The sequence below is a fragment of the Procambarus clarkii genome, chromosome 78, assembly GCF_040958095.1.
Source record: "Procambarus clarkii isolate CNS0578487 chromosome 78, FALCON_Pclarkii_2.0, whole genome shotgun sequence".
Taxonomy (NCBI): Eukaryota; Metazoa; Arthropoda; class Malacostraca; order Decapoda; family Cambaridae; genus Procambarus; species Procambarus clarkii.
Window position 1 is genome coordinate 18,343,776 of NC_091227.1, and position 18,956 is coordinate 18,362,731.

Here is an 18,956-nt window from a genome sequence, read left to right on the forward strand (position 1 = left end):
ATTGTAGGGGCGTATATCCTAGATCCTGAGCCCAGTGCCCTATAAAGCCTCCCAATACTCCACATCTATCATAATATTATGAATAGTTAGATGAACTAACCCAGAAGATGAAGAAACAGTTCTCCGTCTTCTCAGTTTCTCCATGACGTCGTAACTTAACAAGAGGATTATTAATTATAGAATTAATACAGTGGCAAAGTCAACCGTAGTAGTGGAAGGTGCATCTGAATTAGCTATCAAAATAGTAAGTGAAATTAGATGATAGCTCCCCGTAGACTTCCGTCGTATAGCTAAGCCTCAGAGCCAATCACTAGTCCTCAATCTATCGTCAGAGATATCGCTCCCAGTAGTTGGTATATCTGATATATACAGTATACTGATGCCTTCTCCAAAAACCTCATTCTATCTACTTTAGTGGATATATTAATTTATACAAAAGATGAGTGTCATCGGATACTAAAATTGTTTTATGCTAACGGATTTCCTTTCTTTAACATTTTGGACGCTATTGACTCTTGTATGATGGGCGGGATATTTTGGTCAGGTTACCCTGTTGCTGAATTCGATCGTAGTTAAGTCAGTCCTAAGATAAGAGTATAAGAGTAGTATCTATAAACATTAAAACCTTGAAGTAAAAAGGATTGAACAAACATATATATGAAGCTAAAGCATTTTCCCTGTATCAGCTTTTATATATAACTGCAAGTTTAACAATAGACAGACAGATGCAGAGTGCTTGCATCTGTCTATTCTGTTCTATCACACAACACGTATAACATCTATAACCTGTTCCATCACACAACACGTATAACCTCTATAACCTGTTCTATCCCACAACGCGTATAACCTCTATAACTCGATCTATCCCACAACACGTATAACCTCTATAACCTGCTCCCATCCCTCATGGGCCCAGACGCTGTATTGACCCATCCCGCCAGCCAAAACTTAGTCTGGCACCGTCCACATATTAGAGATAATCACCGTTAAAATTACTCGATCAATCGCCACGAGCCTTGCCACTCTGGTACCCACTGAGAACTGTAATATAAAACTCATTACGTTATTTATATAATGGTTATATTTATTCGACCGTGGGTTATAATTTAAGAGCATTTTGACTTAATTGTACAAGTAACGGGGGATTCTGCATACAGGTAGTAAGAGGGTAATTGTAAACATTAAACACGATCGCGTTTTCTATTACGATTTCAATGCACGTGTCGCATTCTTTGTCGATGTTTCATACTTTTGGCCGTGTGTCAATCCTTATATTTGAAAGCACATTATGGTGTGCATGATGCAGGCGAGAATGTCGACCAAAAGAAAAACTAGTTGCTCGACGAATCTGCGTTCAGAACGAAAAGGTTTAAGTCAATCTTGCAGAATGGGAGTGCGCATGTGAAACCATTTGAGGGCAATTTAAAGCTAAATCACTGTTGTTCTCTGACGCAGGACTTCACTAGAGAGCGGCCGCTGGAGCAGGTAGTGGAGCTCATCTGTCAGGAGTCCACAGCCCATGGCGTTGGTCACACCTGGAACAACCGCAGGAACTTCCTCGGGGTGTTCTGGTTCATCGTCACTGCCTCCCTCTTCATTCTCCTGCTTCTCTTGTCTGCTAGACTTTCGTGCGACTTCGTGCAGAGGGACGTTCAGTCACAGGCGAGTGCTTCCCGAGTCGTGTAACTGGAAAGTGTGTGCTAACAGAATCCCTTATTTCATGCTATTATTGTAAATAGTATATATATTATTCCTAGTGTCGTTGTATTCCTCTGTTGCGGTTCCCACACTGTCTCACATAGGTTGGTGTCCCCGCTGTTCACACCCTCGCTGACGCCTCCACTTCCACACTGGCCTGGCGTCTCTATAGCTACTGTCTTTCTCGCCCCCTCACCGTGTCCCCGCTGTTCACACCCTCGCTGACGCCTCCACTTCCACACTGACCTGGCGTCTCTATAGCTACTGTCTTTCTCGCCCCCTCACCGTCTCTAGGTTCTGTCTTTCTCGCCCCCTCACCGTCTCTAGCTACTGTCTTTCTCGCCCCCTCACCGTCTCTAGGTTCTGTCTTTCTCGCCCCCTCACCGTCTCTAGCTACTGTCTTTCTCGCCCCCTCACCGTCTCTAGGTTCTGTCTTTCTCGCCCCCTCACCGTCTCTAGCTACTGTCTTTCTCGCCCCCTCACCGTCTCTAGGTTCTGTCTTTCTCGCCCCCTCACCGTCTCTAGGTTCTGTCTTTCTCGCCCCCTCACCGTCTCTAGCTACTGTCTTTCTCGCCCCCTCACCGTCTCTAGGTTCTGTCTTTCTCGCCCCCTCACCGTCTCTAGGTTCTGTCTTTCTCGCCCCCTCACCGTCTCTAGGTTCTGTCTTTCTCGCCCCCTCACCGTCTCTAGCTACTGTCTTTCTCGCCCCCTCACCGTCTCTAGCTACTGTCTTTCTCGCCCCCTCACCGTCTCTAGCTACTGTCTTTCTCGCCCCCTCACCGTCTCTAGCTACTGTCTTTCTCGCCCCCTCACCGTCTCTAGGTTCTGTCTTTCTCGCCCCCTCACCGTCTCCAGCTACTGTCTTTCTCGCCCCCTCACCGTCTCTAGCTACTGTCTTTCTCGCCCCCTCACCGTCTCTAGCTACTGTCTTTCTCGCCCCCTCACCGTCTCTAGGTTCTGTCTTTCTCGCCCCCTCACCGTCTCTAGCTACTGTCTTTCTCGCCCCCTCACCGTCTCTAGCTACTGTCTTTCTCGCCCCCTCACCGTCTCTAGCTACTGTCTTTCTCGCCCCCCTCACCGTCTCTAGGTTCTGTCTTTCTCGCCCCCTCACCGTCTCTAGCTACTGTCTTTCTCGCCCCCTCACCGTCTCTAGCTACTGTCTTTCTCGCCCCCCCTCACCGTCTCTAGGTTCTGTCTTTCTCGCCCCCTCACCGTCTCTAGGTTCTGTCTTTCTCGCCCCCCTCACCGTCTCTAGGTTCTGTCTTTCTCGCCCCCTCACCGTCTCTAGGTACTGTCTTTCTCGCCCCCTCACCGTCTCTAGCTACTATCTTTCTCGCCCCCCTCACCGTCTCTAGCTACTGTCTTTCTCGCCCCCTCACTGTCTCTAGCTACTGTCTTTCTCGCCCCCTCACCGTTTCTCTCCTCACAGACAACGGTGAAGCTGGCCAGGAGAGGACAGCTACAGCTGCCCTCAGTCGCCCTCTGCAACAGACACTTCTTCTCCAAGTGGAAACTCAGAGGTGAGGTGGGGGGGGGGGAAAGACAAGGATGCATACATCAAAAAAGACTAACAGATATATATCATGAATTAAATGGGTGACCATACACAAGTATTTGCCTAGGTGTGCTTGTAGGGTTGAGCTTATGCTCTTGAGACCCGATTTTGGGCCATCAGCCAGGCGATCAAGTGTTGGTATTATCCACATCATACAAAGTGACTAAAATCACGCATGTTATTCCTTCCCTGAGAGCCATTTTAACATTATCAACAACATATCCCACCTCTCCGTGTCTGCCAGCCCTTAACATCAGCACTCGCCTCGCCAACTACCTGATCGCCATCACCGGGTCCATCTTCGTAGTGCGAAAAGAGTTCCTGGTGACGAGTGAGGGACAGGCCTTCCTCAGGGACTCCCACAGCCAGCTCCTCTCCCTCATGCTCGCCCACAACTTCACACACAGCCAGCTCATCGACGCTATCTCATACAGGTATGTTTACTCGCCTGTCTATGCAAATATTGTACATATCCCCGAGGGCCACTATATCTCTAGTGGCTTTGACGGAGACAGCAAGCCAGCAGGTTGTTAAAGGTCAAAGTTGTTCATGAGGATTATCAGGTAAGGAACTAAAAATATTTGTATATTCTTCCATACGTGACCTGTACAAGTATACAATTTGTATGCCTTACCTGCCCATAACTAAGGGGTGATCTCACATAGCACATAAACATGAAAGTATGAATTATAGTTATACGGAAGGCTTAGTATAGTTGATTGTGACTGTGTAGTGTAGCCAGATGGACTAGTATGGGTCGCTGTAAGCATCATGTTCATATGCAGACGATGAGTCACAATAACGTGGCTGAAGTATGGTGACCAGACCACACACTAGAAGGTGAAGGGACGACGACGTTTCGGTCCGTCCTGGACCATTCTCAAGTCGATTGTCAAACAACACAGTATATCGTTAAAACCAGATTACAAAGTAGTAGGCATTAAACAAGTGTACTGTAATGTATGAAGTACACCTTGGCCAAGCATATGTATACATCTACATAGAAATCAGAATACATCATCTTACCTAGCCTATCAAGGCCAATAGCAATTAGTCCTAAAAGCTATGCCGGACTATATTTCCAATCATTTTATCCCTGAAAATAGCATTTAATTTGTCTTAAGTTTAGAGTATACAGAATAGAGATACTGGAGTTTAGTGTAAAGGGATTGTCGACATCTTCCTAAATCATAAATTCTCAAATTTCCTTATCATCACTCATCCCTATAACATAAATAACTCCTTTACTTCCCCCTTAACATGATTTGTTTTGACTAACCATATACTTCACCACCACCTGATAGTGCTTAGACACTCAGGGTGGCCAGAGTCACTCCCTGATCTCCCTTACTACAGGTGTGAAGAGATGGTGCTGCAATGTGGGGTAGGCACTCACAAGCTGGACACTGCCGAGTGTTGCAATCTGATTGTGGCCACGCCCACGATGACAGGCAAATGTTACACCTTTTTTGGTGCTGCCAACCATACCCAGACCATGGAGGGAGACCACCTGGGAGTGACCATCTACATCAACTTTACCCAGGATGACCAACCAGGTGAACATACGATTCTAGACTAGTATTTTTGATTGTATCAGTATCATCAAGGACCATCATCCAGCTCGGGTGAGGGCCAATCATTATCATAACCAGGTGAGAAAGTGTGCCACTATACAACAGGTCTACCCATGATGATGATCATCCTGGTGTGGGTGTCTACATCAGTTTCATCAAGGACGACCACTTAGGTGAGCAAGTGTAGTTTTCTCATGGGGAGGATCACTTGACGGAACAGGTTTGGCCATCTACATGTCCTAAAAGTGAGCAGGTATAGCAAGATATATTTGTCAGGTAGGTAGTGAACCACCGTATTTCCCTCAATAAGAAGCACTTGCACACATTTAATGAATCTCACGAATCTATTAATTTATGTGGTCTGTCAGGGGCAAGTCTTAGTTCTAGGTTGCAGTGTGTTTGTTTTGGCTCTGTCCAATGTACCTCTTAAAATATATATATACCAATATATTTGATGAACTTGATCATATGTACGCAACTGTCCGAGATTATATGGCACCTTACATATAACACACTAATTATGTTTTTTATTGATAAAAAAACATACTGTATATAAATTATACTAACCAAACTGTTTTTACCGACAGAGATTGACCCAGTAATCCTAGACATGCCAAAGTTTATGAAAGCGGGGTTCCAAATGACAATGATGAGCAACCACACTCACCCCTCCTACATGGTAGTGGGCCAGAGTGTGCCTCTCCTTCCCCGGATGTACACTGGAGTTGAAGTCTATCTCACTGTGGTCAGTACTTCCCCCACACGTCGTCATCCCTTCACTTTCTAGTGTGTGGTTTGGTTAACATACAGTGGAACCTCGAGTGACGAGCGTCTCCAGTTACGAGCATTTCGAGTGACGAGCAAGCTACATGCAGAAAATATGTCTCGACTGACGAGCTTTCCTTCGATTAACGAGCGTTCCCGCTGGTTCTCGGACACCTCCAGTGTCAGTTTTGTTGTTTCACAAGACAAGTTTTCCACATGATGAGCTCAGTGCTGGAACGGATTAAACTCGTTAATCGAGGTGCCACTGTATTTAAGCCACGTTATTGTGACTCCTCGTTTGCACTGTGGTTAGATTACCTCTTCATTTCTTTTTTCTTGCATGTGATACTTTTCTTTATGTTGATAGGACAAGAAAAATGCCAATATGGCTTTCATTTTAAAAGTTGGGTTTAGTTTACTAAGATGTATGGCAATAAGCAAATCTATGCATTTTGGACAGCAAAGAGCAAGATTCTTGTCCATCCAGTGTTTTGAGTTAATGTGTGGCAGATATGTAATTGGGCTAATGACATTTTCTATTTTCAAATTTAGAAACCGTAACAAAATATTGGGGTTAGCCTTGCTAGAAATAATCCAAAGAAATAGAATCATAGGCTCAATCATTACAAACTATCTCGAGCACATCGCCACCTAGTAAAAATCAACAGTCAGAACTAGAACAAGTTATGTTCCAACAAATCACTATACAGTATAAACATTCTAAATTTAATCCATGCATTTTATTGTGCTACAGTACAGTATTTACACTCGCAAAACTTTATGCCTCAATACTAGCTGATCTAAAGCTCTTCTTTCATGGAAGTAATACAACCCATTAACACGAGACCAGAAATAAGTATTTCTTTACCCCTATGTCAGTACCATGGGGTGTTGCTCACAGGCAAAGGTATTGCAGAACGATCACTTTATAATTGCTTGTGTAATTTAACAGATTTACAGTGATATTTCACTATCTTCTGATTCTCTACACTAATTTTTAGCTATTTATAGAAGCTGATCCTGTAATGTTATATTTGGTATCATACGAGCCAAATTCATACAGTAAAAGTGTGTTCTTTTAGCAGCCATTTATTAAAATTAATAAACAATTATGATTGGTTATTTGGCAAATGCATCACTAACAAAATAATAAAATTAAGTTAACTTTCAATGTAGATAAAATTTCTACAGGTTGCCAGGTACTGTGCTGTGTCTAGTGTACATTTTGCCAGGTACTGTGCTGTGTATGGTGTATAGGTTGCCAGGTACTGTGCTCTGTATGGTGTATAGGTTGCCAGGTACTGTGCTCTGTATGGTGTATAGGTTGCCAGGTACTGTGCTCTGTATGGTGTATAGGTTGCCAGATACTGTGCTCTGTATGATGTATAGGTTGCCAGGTACTGTGCTCTGTATGGACAGGTTGCCAGGTACTGTGCTCTGTATGGAGTACAGGTTGCCAGGTTTATGAAACCTGTTACTGATCCTAGTTTAAAATAGATAATGTTAAACATTCATATTGATCATAGTTAAAAGTCTATAAATGATACTTCAAGATAAACAGGCCGCCAGATTCACTCATTTTATGTGCCATGACTGACTTCAGGTGAGGGACGTGGGCATGAAGACCGCTTTAGACTGGTCAGAGACCGAGTGTATACCATTAAACAAGATGAATTACAGGCTGGATCCAGAGGCCTTCCTAAATACTGAACCAAACTGTGATGTCGGAGCGTCAGGTTACTGCTCCAAGCACATATGCAACTGCACCATCTATGGTCTGGATAACTCGCATGGTGGGTTAAACTGTTAAACTGTGTGTCTCGGTATGTATAGAACAATGTGACAGATGTGCAATGAACTGTAAAGTCATTAGATAATAAAATATAAAACATTTTTACAGACAGCTGGGCTCCATGTCCCCTGAATATGAATTTCCAGTGTTTTGGCATAATCTTGGATGCCATGAATGTTACTCGGCAATATTACAACAGCTCCATTCTCCAAAATGAAAAGAAGTTGAACAGAAATCTGATTTACCAGTGCTGGAATAAAGGTAGGAAGCCATGGCAACACTGGCTAAAACATTTGTTACACTTGTTCCCTCTCGAATGCAAACATACGTGTTTAAAATCTCGGTGCTCTACACATTTATCATTATCAACACCACATATCCCATTTGAATGGGATGGGAAGGCATTGGCTTCGAGGAAAATATAAGAAATCAATGTAGGAAATAAGATTTAAAGATACTCAAAACTGATGCCCATCCGTTTGTTATGTCTTGCACAGTAAACATAAAGTAGAATTGGCACCATTAAAATCTACCAAAATATCTACAACGTTACGCCACTTTTTTATACACTGAAGATGGCTTCTCATGGTTTTCTGTCCATTTTTTTAAATCACTCTTTTTTTTTCAGTTAACTGATTTCACCTACGGTAGATAACTGTACACCACTCCTTATGTGCTGTTTACATAATTCCTGCTTTTTCACTGAACATGCCTGTCCATCTTCTAGACATTTCTTTCCCATTCCCATCTTCTAAATCACTTAAGCAAATGCTCTTTTCACCTCTTTATCAACATATATTCATCAGTATGACTAAACCGTCTAGATAAACCCTGATCAATTTTATAAATTTACCAACTTTTGCACTTCACATCTCCATGATAGTTTAATTTCATAATCTGCCATTCTAACACTACAAATTGATCCTGCATTGCCCCTCTTCTACTCATAACTTTTGATTTTCCACCTGCTCATACCTAATTACCTAAGTGTAGTTACAGGATGATAACTACGCTCATGGTGTCCCATCTTCCCAGCACTCTTTATTTTGATCGTATAATGGATTGAAACTACTGATGATTTTGGCCACCACCACCTCGCTTGGTCCAACCATCTACCACTCTGTGAAAGTAAATTTTCGTATATTTCTTTGGCAGCTTTAAGTTCCCTCCCTGTTTAGTACCTGTGCATAAAAGTACTGTAGTCTCTGACTCTTTAATGTAATCCTCTGGCTGCCATTCTTCCTATCTCATTCTTGTTAACTCAGGCTTTCACTGTGCTGACACTTTCCTTCCCTGATGTGACTCCCAACAACTAACACTTTCCTGTTTTATCAGTTCCACACTGCAGGTGATGAAACTTTGCCCGAAATGCTGCACGTACTAGTGGCTTTACAAGATTATAAATACTGTACTATGCTATGTATTCTCACAAACCCAATGTACCCTCTTGTATATAAATAAATAAATAAATAAATAAATAAATAAATGATAGTGTAGTCAAATTCTAGAACTTCAGCATTTACTGTCCACAACACAGTATTATTTTATAATTACTATCACTGATATACATTTGTTTACATTCACACGTAAGTCTTGTTTTGCATATCAACAATTTTCAAATGTTCTTAAATGTGTTTCTGCTAAATGTGTTCCGTTTTTATAAATCACCTCTGTTGGGAAAATCCACTGGAGCCGTGATGAGAATTTTCTCATTGATATATAACGATAATGTGATTTCTCTGTGAATTGCCTCTATTCATAAAATGAAATAAAGTACCATATTCAATTTGCTTAATTTCACACACTAAACACCATTTACTTATTACATTAGTTTTTAATCTTGACTTCCATCATGACCACCTCATTCATAAAATCATTATAAGGACATTTTACAATTAAATCAAATTTAGAATCATCATGTGTTTCACAACCATAGTGACACATGCCACAGAATTTAATAACAAATTTAAGTTTGTCAGAAGGATAATTTTCAGATATGCTTCACAAATACTCAGGTATAGTACTTATATCCTCTCATCCTTTTGACCATTTGTGCCAGTTTAACCTCTTGATATACCATTTTAACCCCTTCTTATACCATTTGGTAAATATATAATCTGTTTGCATACAAGAGTAAACCTACCTAGATGTCTCTTTGCTAATGATCATATATTTTATGAATTATAATCTCTATTGGAATTAATTTATATTTGTATTGTGTAAACAGTAAGTAAAGGATGTCGACGTCTGTGCTCACACTATTACTACATGCATGCAAGCACCCACCTGCCGATCCAGGACTACATTTACCAGAGCCTACACGATCAGTTCTCTCTCCATAATGGGTAAAGTTGCTTTTAAACTTTGTCCTTATCTGTCTTATCATATACCTAGTCATATGAGACAACAACACAGAAGAGATGGTTCAGAGAGTCTTTGAAAACATATTTAAGTAAAATGAGGTATGTCGGGCCAACTTGTTTATACTGTACCATAGCATAGCAATCCCTTTAAACATTAAAGTTAAATTTTATTTGTGTAAGAAATATTTGGCACCTTAATAATGTTTACAATAAACCTCCAAAAATCTACATAGGAATAGCAAACTACAAAACCTTTACTAGGAAAATTGTGCTGTGAACGAACGTCACAACCTCCATATTGAATACCCAGCACATTTTTCACGAGAACCACTGTCCAAATTATTCCTGCTCTTTCCTACTATAGTGAGCTTGTCTTAGCTCATATCTACTAAACTTATCAAAATTGGAACTGAAAAATAGTTGATATACAGTACCATAATATAGACCATGAAATTAGGACTTTTTAAAGTGATAATTACAGCAACTGTATAATCCCTTATTCTTATTATTATTCATGCTACTTTAATAACAGATGCGTGATCTCCTATTGCTCCTTTTACTGATACAGAAAATGCAAACATTTATCAAAGGTATTCATATTCTCTTGTTTGCTGCCTGAGAATGTGTTGATTAGTTTCTTCCATTTGTGTGACCAACCTGACAATAGGAGTGATGTGGCAGTGGCCATGGTATACTTCCCTAACCTACACTACACTGAGATCAAGCGCTGGCGTAAAGATATCGAGGAATTTATGAGTAAGTATTTATTAAATCAAATAAATACCAGTAAATACACATTGAATAGTACTGACAATGACAGGGAAGCACTAGGTTGAGTAGATTGTATTGATGATGATGATGATTCCTCTGTAAGGGCTTTATGAAATCTAATTTGGCAAAGCCCTTTTAGCTGAAGCATCATTTTTATTATTTCTCTCAACCTAGTACTCCTTTACAAGTACAGTATGCATATATTTTAATTGTAATGATTTTCATTGAATTATCACCCCAACAGAGCAATTCGTTTCAGAACCTTCCTGTGCGCCTGAACTATTGCATCTAATCTTTTTTTATTTTTAGGTAACGACTAATGTTTCTGGAGGAGCTGAATGGTACTTCCCTGTTGCTAGCTGCACTGAGACAGCTTCACACACTATATATGTAAGTCACATTAGCCCTAAAGATCCTTAATTGCCTCCCAGAGACCAAAGGCCAAGACTTGGCCCTCCCTTCACAGGAAGCAGGGGATTAATTATCACCCTCCCTGAAGAAACAAACCCCAGAGGAAGTGAAGCAAAATGGACAACAGCAAGGTTCACAAAAAGGTAGACACATATTTCAGCAAACAGCTCGGCAAACACTACAAACTATCCACACTGTAGTTAGGTTATGTTCCTTCTAAGTTACAGCTGGCCACCTCCTGTTGGCAATACCATGGGAGCTACCAGCTCCCATGTCAGCAGTGATCAGTTCTTTGCTTAATGTCAAATAAGTCTGACCTGCTCCTCAAGTCACTGGCTCTCCAGGTCCCAGATTTTCTAGACAAGTGTTGGCCATCCTTTTGACTGTCCTGTGGGGGGGGGGGGGCTATTTGCTTGTGCATCATTTCAATATTTAGTATCTGCCTCACATGTATGTTTACAAGCCTCTTACAAGTAAGAGCCTTGTAAGCACTGTAACTGTAAGAGTGTAAGAAACTCTTTCATTACCTTTACAAGTGGTGGCAGTGAAAACATAAGGTAATCAATAATAGTGATAGTAAGATATTGTGAGTGATGGTTATAAGTAAGGTCATAGCCAGCTATTAAATAGAGAAAGTGAACAAATACAGTTATGGAGGTTTAAAGATAGCACAGCAAAGGTGGTACGATGTGTTTGTATGGATGTAACATGATTGGGGTGGGGGGGTTCCTCTATCATTCTCTTCCAGTTTGACTGATGCTCCAGGTCCTGTCTAGACTGAAGCCTTACACTGGCCGAGTGATCCTTGTTGGCCAACTGAGTCTGGTTTCTGACCCTTCTGGTTTGGTGACTGAATTCTGGCGTCTTTACACAGCTGCACGTCTTCAGCACATCAGTCCGGAGACATCTCACTGGTTCGAGGTTCTCCTCTGATCTGATCTTCTGCAGTTTCTGACGCTGGTCTATCACCATCTGTATGGTGATATGGTTAGCAGAGTTCTTAGTCTTCCACCAGCATCTTTTGTTGAAGCGGCAGTACAGAAGAGGTTTCCTGACAATCTTTTTCTGTTCTATTTTTTCAGTCTCTTCATTATTTGTTTTCTGTTTCGGTATTTGTGGTCCTGTCATTTTCGTCCTGGTTATTTGTTGATGGGCATCTTATGCCAGGTACTGTCTTCTCTTTTTGTTCAGCCTTGGTGAAGCCACTTTTGTTGGGTTTTGGCATCAATGCTTTCTGAAGGAACAAAACACTTTCTGAAGTGCATGCAGCACATGCATTCACTTTCTGAAGGAACGATTGCTCCTTACACTTTCTGAAGGAAGTGTAAAGAACGATCTTTGAAAGCTGTACCCTAAAGTATCGCTAACAACACCCGCTCTTACTTTCTTATAAATAATGGAAGTGCAGGGGTCTATATAACAATAATCACCCATTCTAACTACATCTTGAGGTTATCTCGAGATGATTTCGGGGCTTTTAGTGTCCCCGCGGCCCGGTCCTCGACCAGGCCTCCACCCCCAGGAATCAGCCCGTGACAGCTGACTAACTCCCAGGTACCTATTTACTGCTAGGTAACAGGGGCATTCAGGGTGAAAGAAACTTTGCCCATTTGTTTCTGCCTCATGCGGGAATCGAACCCGCGCCACAGAATTACGAGTCCTGCGCGCTATCCACCAGGCTACCAGGCCCTTGGGACAAGAAATACACCTTGGGGTACAATTTTACAAAAAGGATTTTATTTAACAAATACCAGATTTCCTCACACTTCTTAGAATGGGGGGGGGAGGGGTGTACTTGGATCCACCACAGGATTGATACAGACAAAAAAAGGGAGGGGGGAGGGTCCTTCTCCCTTTACAACCTGGGACTTAAGGTCATTACTCTATTCAATACAATACAATACAATTTTATTTAGGTAAGGTACATACATACAATAAATATTTACAAGGATTGTTTGACTTATAGGTAGAGCTAGTACATACAATGCCTAAAGCCACTATTACGCAAAGCGTTTCGGGCATTCCACTCCTCATAGGTCACTACAAAGGGCCTGTGTTTACAAATGAATATACAAAATAAATGTGGATACTCTTCCCATGTGACAAACAGCTGAGCACATACACCTGTATTAACAACACACCACTCTCCCTACACACAGGGTTCCAAAAATCCTTATTTCCACAAATTCCTATCCTTAACTCATAAAGAAAAGGGGAAGCACCGCTCTAAACATCTATAATACTGCACTTATCTTATTTGTTGGAGACCGTCCACGACACTGGTCTGGTTCTCACTGCATCCCTCACCCAAAAACAAATGACTGCTAGAGGCTTGCATATGTCCCCTCCCTATACATGTCATACACATTTCCCAATACTTCATTTATATGTCTTATAATGTTCCAGGGTGTTTTTCTACATTTAACACTGTTTCTCTATATTTTCTTGCATTGAATCTGCTTTTTCTTAACCATTTTATCCCTTTTGTTTACATTGGTTTTTTTTAGATTACATTTTCCTGTTGAGATGATGCTCTGTGCATCTAAAAGGGGTCAGAGTTCCAGACTGTTTTTTCATTTAACACTGCTATTTCTCCCTACACAAGGGTCTCTCTCTCTTACATAATACACTGCTATTTCTTCCTATACAAGGATCTCTCTCAATAGCACTGCTATTTCTCCCTACACAAGGGTCTCTCTCTCTTACATAATACACTGCTATTTCTTCCTATACAAGGATCTTTCTCAATAGCACTGCTATTTCTTCCTATACAAGGATCTTTCTCAATAGCACTGCTATTTCTCACTACACAAGGGTCTCTCTCTTACATCAGCACCATTTCATAAGTTGTTTTCTGTGTTTTTTTCACCTGCAGCTTGCACATTCTCCTCCTGAACTGTCTTTGTCTCTGAATAGGGTGTTGGATTTTCTTTATTCTCCTCAGTTCTCGGTTGCCTCTTTGGTCTGTGATTCCTTTTTTAGATCTTCATTTTTGTTGGTCCTTGCTTCCAATTGGGGAGCTTCATGCTCTCCTCTGGAAGCAGAGGTGTTGTTCCCTGGTGGGGAATTTCTTCATCTACAGCTCTCTTGTGCTTTTCTGGAGAAGATTGGAAAGGTTAGCTTCTGAAGGGGTTCTTTTGTTATTGTTTCTTAATTTATTCAGACAGGAATGTATAATTTGTTCAGTTTCATCTGTTCATTGCTAACTGTACACAACCTGGGCTGTTTAGGAGTATACATATTGTTAATCTGATCTCCTAGGTACTGTACCTTATTCCTAAGCATATTCTCAGGTCATCTGCAGTCATAAAATCTTGGCCAGCATGTGGGCTACCATTAGGTCCATGGTGTTTGGTTTGTTTGCAGCTTTGACTGCAATATTTCCTAGTTTTTTTTTTGGGGGGAGGGCTTGGGGTTTTTCCTGGAGTATACCTGGATTAGGTTCTAAGAGGTCTACTCTTCAAGCCTGACCTGAGGCCAGGCCATACTTGTAACAGCTTGGTCCACTTAGCTGTTGCTTGCAGTGGCCCGCACACCTACATATCCACTACAACCTAGTTGGTCTGGCATTTCTTGCAGGAACTTGTCTAATTGTTTATTGAACCAGTCTACTTTTGTTTCTGCAATATTTCTTGCCTTAAGATATGGAACAGCTGTGGACCTTTGATGTTCATACAATGTTCTGATTGTGCATATGGCACCTCTACTCTTCAGTGGTTCTGTTCTGCATTTTTCTACCATATGCTTCACTGCAGTATGTTGTTATTTTACTCTGAAAATTTGGGACCTGGTCTTCCAGACTCGTCCATGTATATATTATGTGGTACCTTTCATCTCTCCTCTCCTCCCTCATCTTAGCCTCTCAGATAGAGGCTGAGATAGATCAGCCTCTCTCTCTCAAAAAAAACTTTTTGAGAGTTTAGAGACGATGCCAATAATTTTGAGGCTTTATCATGTGTGTGGTGTCATGGTGGCTTGTTATCTGGTCAGTGTCCTGGGTAAGGGTTTGTTCTCTTGGTCTCTTCTCTTCAGTAGTTAGATTTTTGTTTTCCTCATCCTCTGATAATTTTTTTTTTTTTTTTACAAATGGTGAGCTACTGTTTGTTTCTTCAGAAAACTAGTTTTGAATGTAATGTAATGCCTCTTTCTGGGGAATCCTTGGTGGCTCCTTGCCACCCACCCTCACTCCCTTCCAACCAGGTGCTTCAGTTGGCCTTTTCTTAGCCTCTGTATTGATTATTGTTGACATGAGGAATAGGAAGCTACAACTAGAGAAAGTGGTATGACCTAATTACTTGGTGGATAGTTTGCAGACTTTCCTGCATTGTTTTACTTTCTGTGAATCTTGCAGTTCTTTGTTTTTTTTAACAGATGGATACAGGAACAGGTGACTGCGGATTCCTGTTAGCAGGCAGAGAGCTTTCCCATCTAATAGCTCATGGTTGCCTTACCCACTGGTTTCTCTGGAATACGACCTACTAATTGTTTAACAACCAGATACCCAATCACTTCTGGGTAAACAGAGGCCACCCTTGGTTAGAGAATAGTTAAGGACTGGTGCCTAGTCAGTCCTCCCCAGCCAGGATTCCAAACTTAGGCAAGTGTCACCACCGCACCACTTTCTTTTCTGGTGGTTTGTTTCTTTTGCCAGGCTGATTACGAATTGCCCTGCTCCCTGTGTCTCTGCGAGGGGGGGCCAGGTTTTGGCCTCGAGGCCAAAACCTGGCCGAACTGATATAATATGTGTAGACTATCTCAGTGTAGCTAGCAACAGGGAGCCACAGATGGCTCACCCTCAGAAAGAGAAGTTTTATTACATTTAATGCAGGTTTTCTGGAGGGTTGCCCCTTGTACTCGCCTAGTTGTGCTTGCAGGGGCTGAGCTGCGGCTCTTTGGTTCTGCCTCTCAACGGCCAATCTACTTGTATACAGGTTCCTGAGTTCCGGGGTTTCCTTGTGGCTCTACCCACCTGTTGACTACTCGATGATGATTCCGAGGATCAATACCAAGAGACCTGGTTGCTTTTCTGGTGAACCAAGCTGTTCAATGCGGTTGCTCATAGCCTGGTGTACTAGTCACAGCCTGGTTGATCAGGTGTCCTTTGAAGGTGCAGTAGAATTTTTTTTTTTTTTTTTTTTTTTTTTTTTTTTTAAACACAGATCAGCCAGTTATGGCTTGTATGTGTAGAGGAAGAGTGTTGAAAAGTCTTGGGCCTTCTACTATTGCTTGAGTTCATTCTCAGCGTGCCTATTGCACCTCCACTTTTCATTTGGGCTATTTGTCTCATTGTCTCAATAAACACATTTGAACTAGGCAGCCGACGCGATGCCCCTTTACTCGACACAATGCCTCCAGTATAACACGCCAATTGCTAACTCTAGGCACAATGTTACTATTATCAGCATCCTTGTCAGTAAACCCTGAATATGAATCCTTTTGTAGTTTTCTAAAAAGAGAATGAGGTCACATTCATGATGCATAGATGCACCAAACAATGGTAGTGTCCTGTAGTTGTCTGTCATGCTGTGAACATCAACAACAGCATTGTGTTCACTGATGTCTGAATATCACCCCTGACCAAAGAGCCAAAGCTCACCCCCTGCAAGCACAATTAGGCGAGTACTGTACATAGTTCAGGAGCTTCAGCCTCACACGCGCGTGGGGTCCGCGGTTTGAGTCTCCTAGAGCCCAGGTGAATGAAACTGTATATAGTCTTTATTACAGTTAGGATGTTCAATAATACAATACTATCATTGTAAAATAATAGCAATTCCTTATATATTTTATAATTTTTAAGTGATTCTGTGGACACAAGCTAAACAACAGTGCTGTTAGCATGTGCTGCATGCACCACCCTTGGTTGCTCACTCGGTATTAATGCCTTGACATTAATCCAAGAACAGTGTGATTTTTTTTTTTTTTAAATGGTATCTTAACTTGAGGCCTGAAAAAGCCAATGTGAGCCCCATGTATTATCGGGAGTGTTAAATCTTACACTACTTTAATACAGCCCTAGCCATGGTGTGCACTGCAAGGGTTAAATGTGTATTATTGTAGTCCAAAAGTGAAGATACAAAAGCAGTGTCAAACATTTTAAGACTACTACCTTGGTCATTAGCACTATTGCACATAATCAACTGTAAACTTTTTTTTTAACCACAGAAAAGTCAAATAGCCGAGGAGAATAAAGGCCAACTCACTCAGTGCTTTAATAGATGTGAACAGAGAAAAATAGTCAATAAAAATTGGTTTAACATAAATGACAATTAATAAAGTGGGGTTTTATAATGTGTAGAAGACTTCTTATGTACAAATCCACATGGGGAATTGTGTGAAACCCCGATTGGGCTTTGGAGAAGCTTCAGGATCCTCGTGAGGGCAGAAGCACTCCAGGTTGCAATTCTTTTGACCATGTCGTGGTACAGTTCACCAAGGTGCATATGGGAACATCCCGTGTGAAGGTTCGAACCCTCATCACGGCCCGAGTGCATTTGTTCATTTGATATATCACTTAATTGTGAATTCTGTGTGTACTTCATATGTAACTTATTGTTTGAGGCTTAGCATAAGGATAATACTGTATATACAATATATATCAGATTTTTACACTAAATTAATGCAAGCTTCATGTGCAGGTGAGCTAGGAGGCTACATGGGTCTCTTCCTCGGCTGCTCCTTCGTCACCTTGATTGAGATATTTGTCTTCTTTGCTTTAATCTTTGCGGTTTTTGTGAGGCAAATCAATGTGAAACTAAGCAACAGTATTCACCCATCCTCCTCAAAGTCCCCTTCACATGAGATGAAGTAACTTCATCAGAACAAGACAGCTACTACCAAGCAGTTGCTCAAGAGATTCTAGCACTACTCTCCACATTATGAGTTACACACCAGTTACTTTGTATTTTAAAATTAGCAGAAAATATAACATTGTGTCTTGGCTAATATCATCTAATATTATATGTGGTGTCTAAAGTGTGTGTGACTACAGATAAATGTTCAGTCCTTGATGTATATTCTTATTATATGTTGGTGAGAAATTATACTGTTGGGATCATTGAAATCTAAAAGTAGGAATACTGGACCTGATATTGTATAATTATTTCATCTTATAAATGGACATTTGATGGATTTTATGCACTGTGAACAATACATGGTACCACTTACCACACTTCAGTTGATTTTAATGTATAACTTCTCATTATTTATGATGGCAAATGTGGCCATTTTCAACTATTGATATTTTTAGCTGCATTACTGGAAGGGGCTGTTAACAGTAACTTTTCAAATTCATAGTTTATTAATGTTTGCAATTAAGATTAATAAACTAATTACATTATTTCTTTCTCAAATAATCCATACCACATTTCACAATGAGAAAAAGACGAATTGATGTGACAGTCTCACATGAGAGTCTTGGACATACAAGTTATGTGCTATAGGGAAGGGAACTATCAGGAGGAAGCACCAAGCCAGTATGACTATATAGCATTTGGAAGTGATCAGGATAAGGATTTGGGATGGGACGAGGGAAAGGAATGGTGCCCAACCACTTGGACGGTCGGGGATTGAACACTGACCTGCATGAAGTGAGACCGTTGCTCTACCGTCCAGCCCAAGGTGGTGTAGCATTGTTAACACTGCTACACCATCATTCAATGGGCTCGCAATATTTAACTAATGTTTACCATTTGCTATTGCGAATTCTACCACGAACAGCTTCTTGGAGGTTTCTTAAATGAATTGTCTCCCTGCGTGCAAATGGGCAGGTTTTCTCCAATGCTGATGAGTGTGGAAAGTATTGTGACTGGATTGATTATTTTTGAACACTTGTAGGTCTACTATACATTAAAATCTTTATTCGTATCTTTTTTGCTTTAATGATTTCCTAAATCCTTACGGACAATGAATCTCCATCCCTTGAAGGTAGGAAATTGGGTATACTATAATGATATTCAGTTACATTCTATTTGCAGATATTTCTACTTGGAGAAATGGAGTGATAATGAATGATGAACGAGTAAAAGAAA

General features: G+C 41.1%; 1 protein-coding gene across 1 annotated transcript in view; it reads left to right on the forward strand.

The window, feature by feature from the left end:
* LOC123746091 (sodium channel protein Nach-like) overlaps positions 1 to 17,737 on the forward strand; it is a 25,871-nt gene extending 8,134 nt beyond the window's left edge. Inside the window, exons 2-11 of the mRNA XM_069314379.1 lie at positions 1,456 to 1,662; positions 3,128 to 3,218; positions 3,498 to 3,687; positions 4,610 to 4,809; positions 5,415 to 5,572; positions 7,196 to 7,385; positions 7,493 to 7,645; positions 9,612 to 9,729; positions 10,415 to 10,503; positions 17,565 to 17,737. Of these exons, the coding sequence (XP_069170480.1) occupies positions 1,456 to 1,662; positions 3,128 to 3,218; positions 3,498 to 3,687; positions 4,610 to 4,809; positions 5,415 to 5,572; positions 7,196 to 7,385; positions 7,493 to 7,645; positions 9,612 to 9,729; positions 10,415 to 10,503; positions 17,565 to 17,737 (1,569 nt within the window). The remainder of the gene's footprint in view (positions 1 to 1,455; positions 1,663 to 3,127; positions 3,219 to 3,497; positions 3,688 to 4,609; positions 4,810 to 5,414; positions 5,573 to 7,195; positions 7,386 to 7,492; positions 7,646 to 9,611; positions 9,730 to 10,414; positions 10,504 to 17,564) is intronic.
* The last annotated feature ends 1,219 nt before the right edge of the window (positions 17,738 to 18,956 follow it).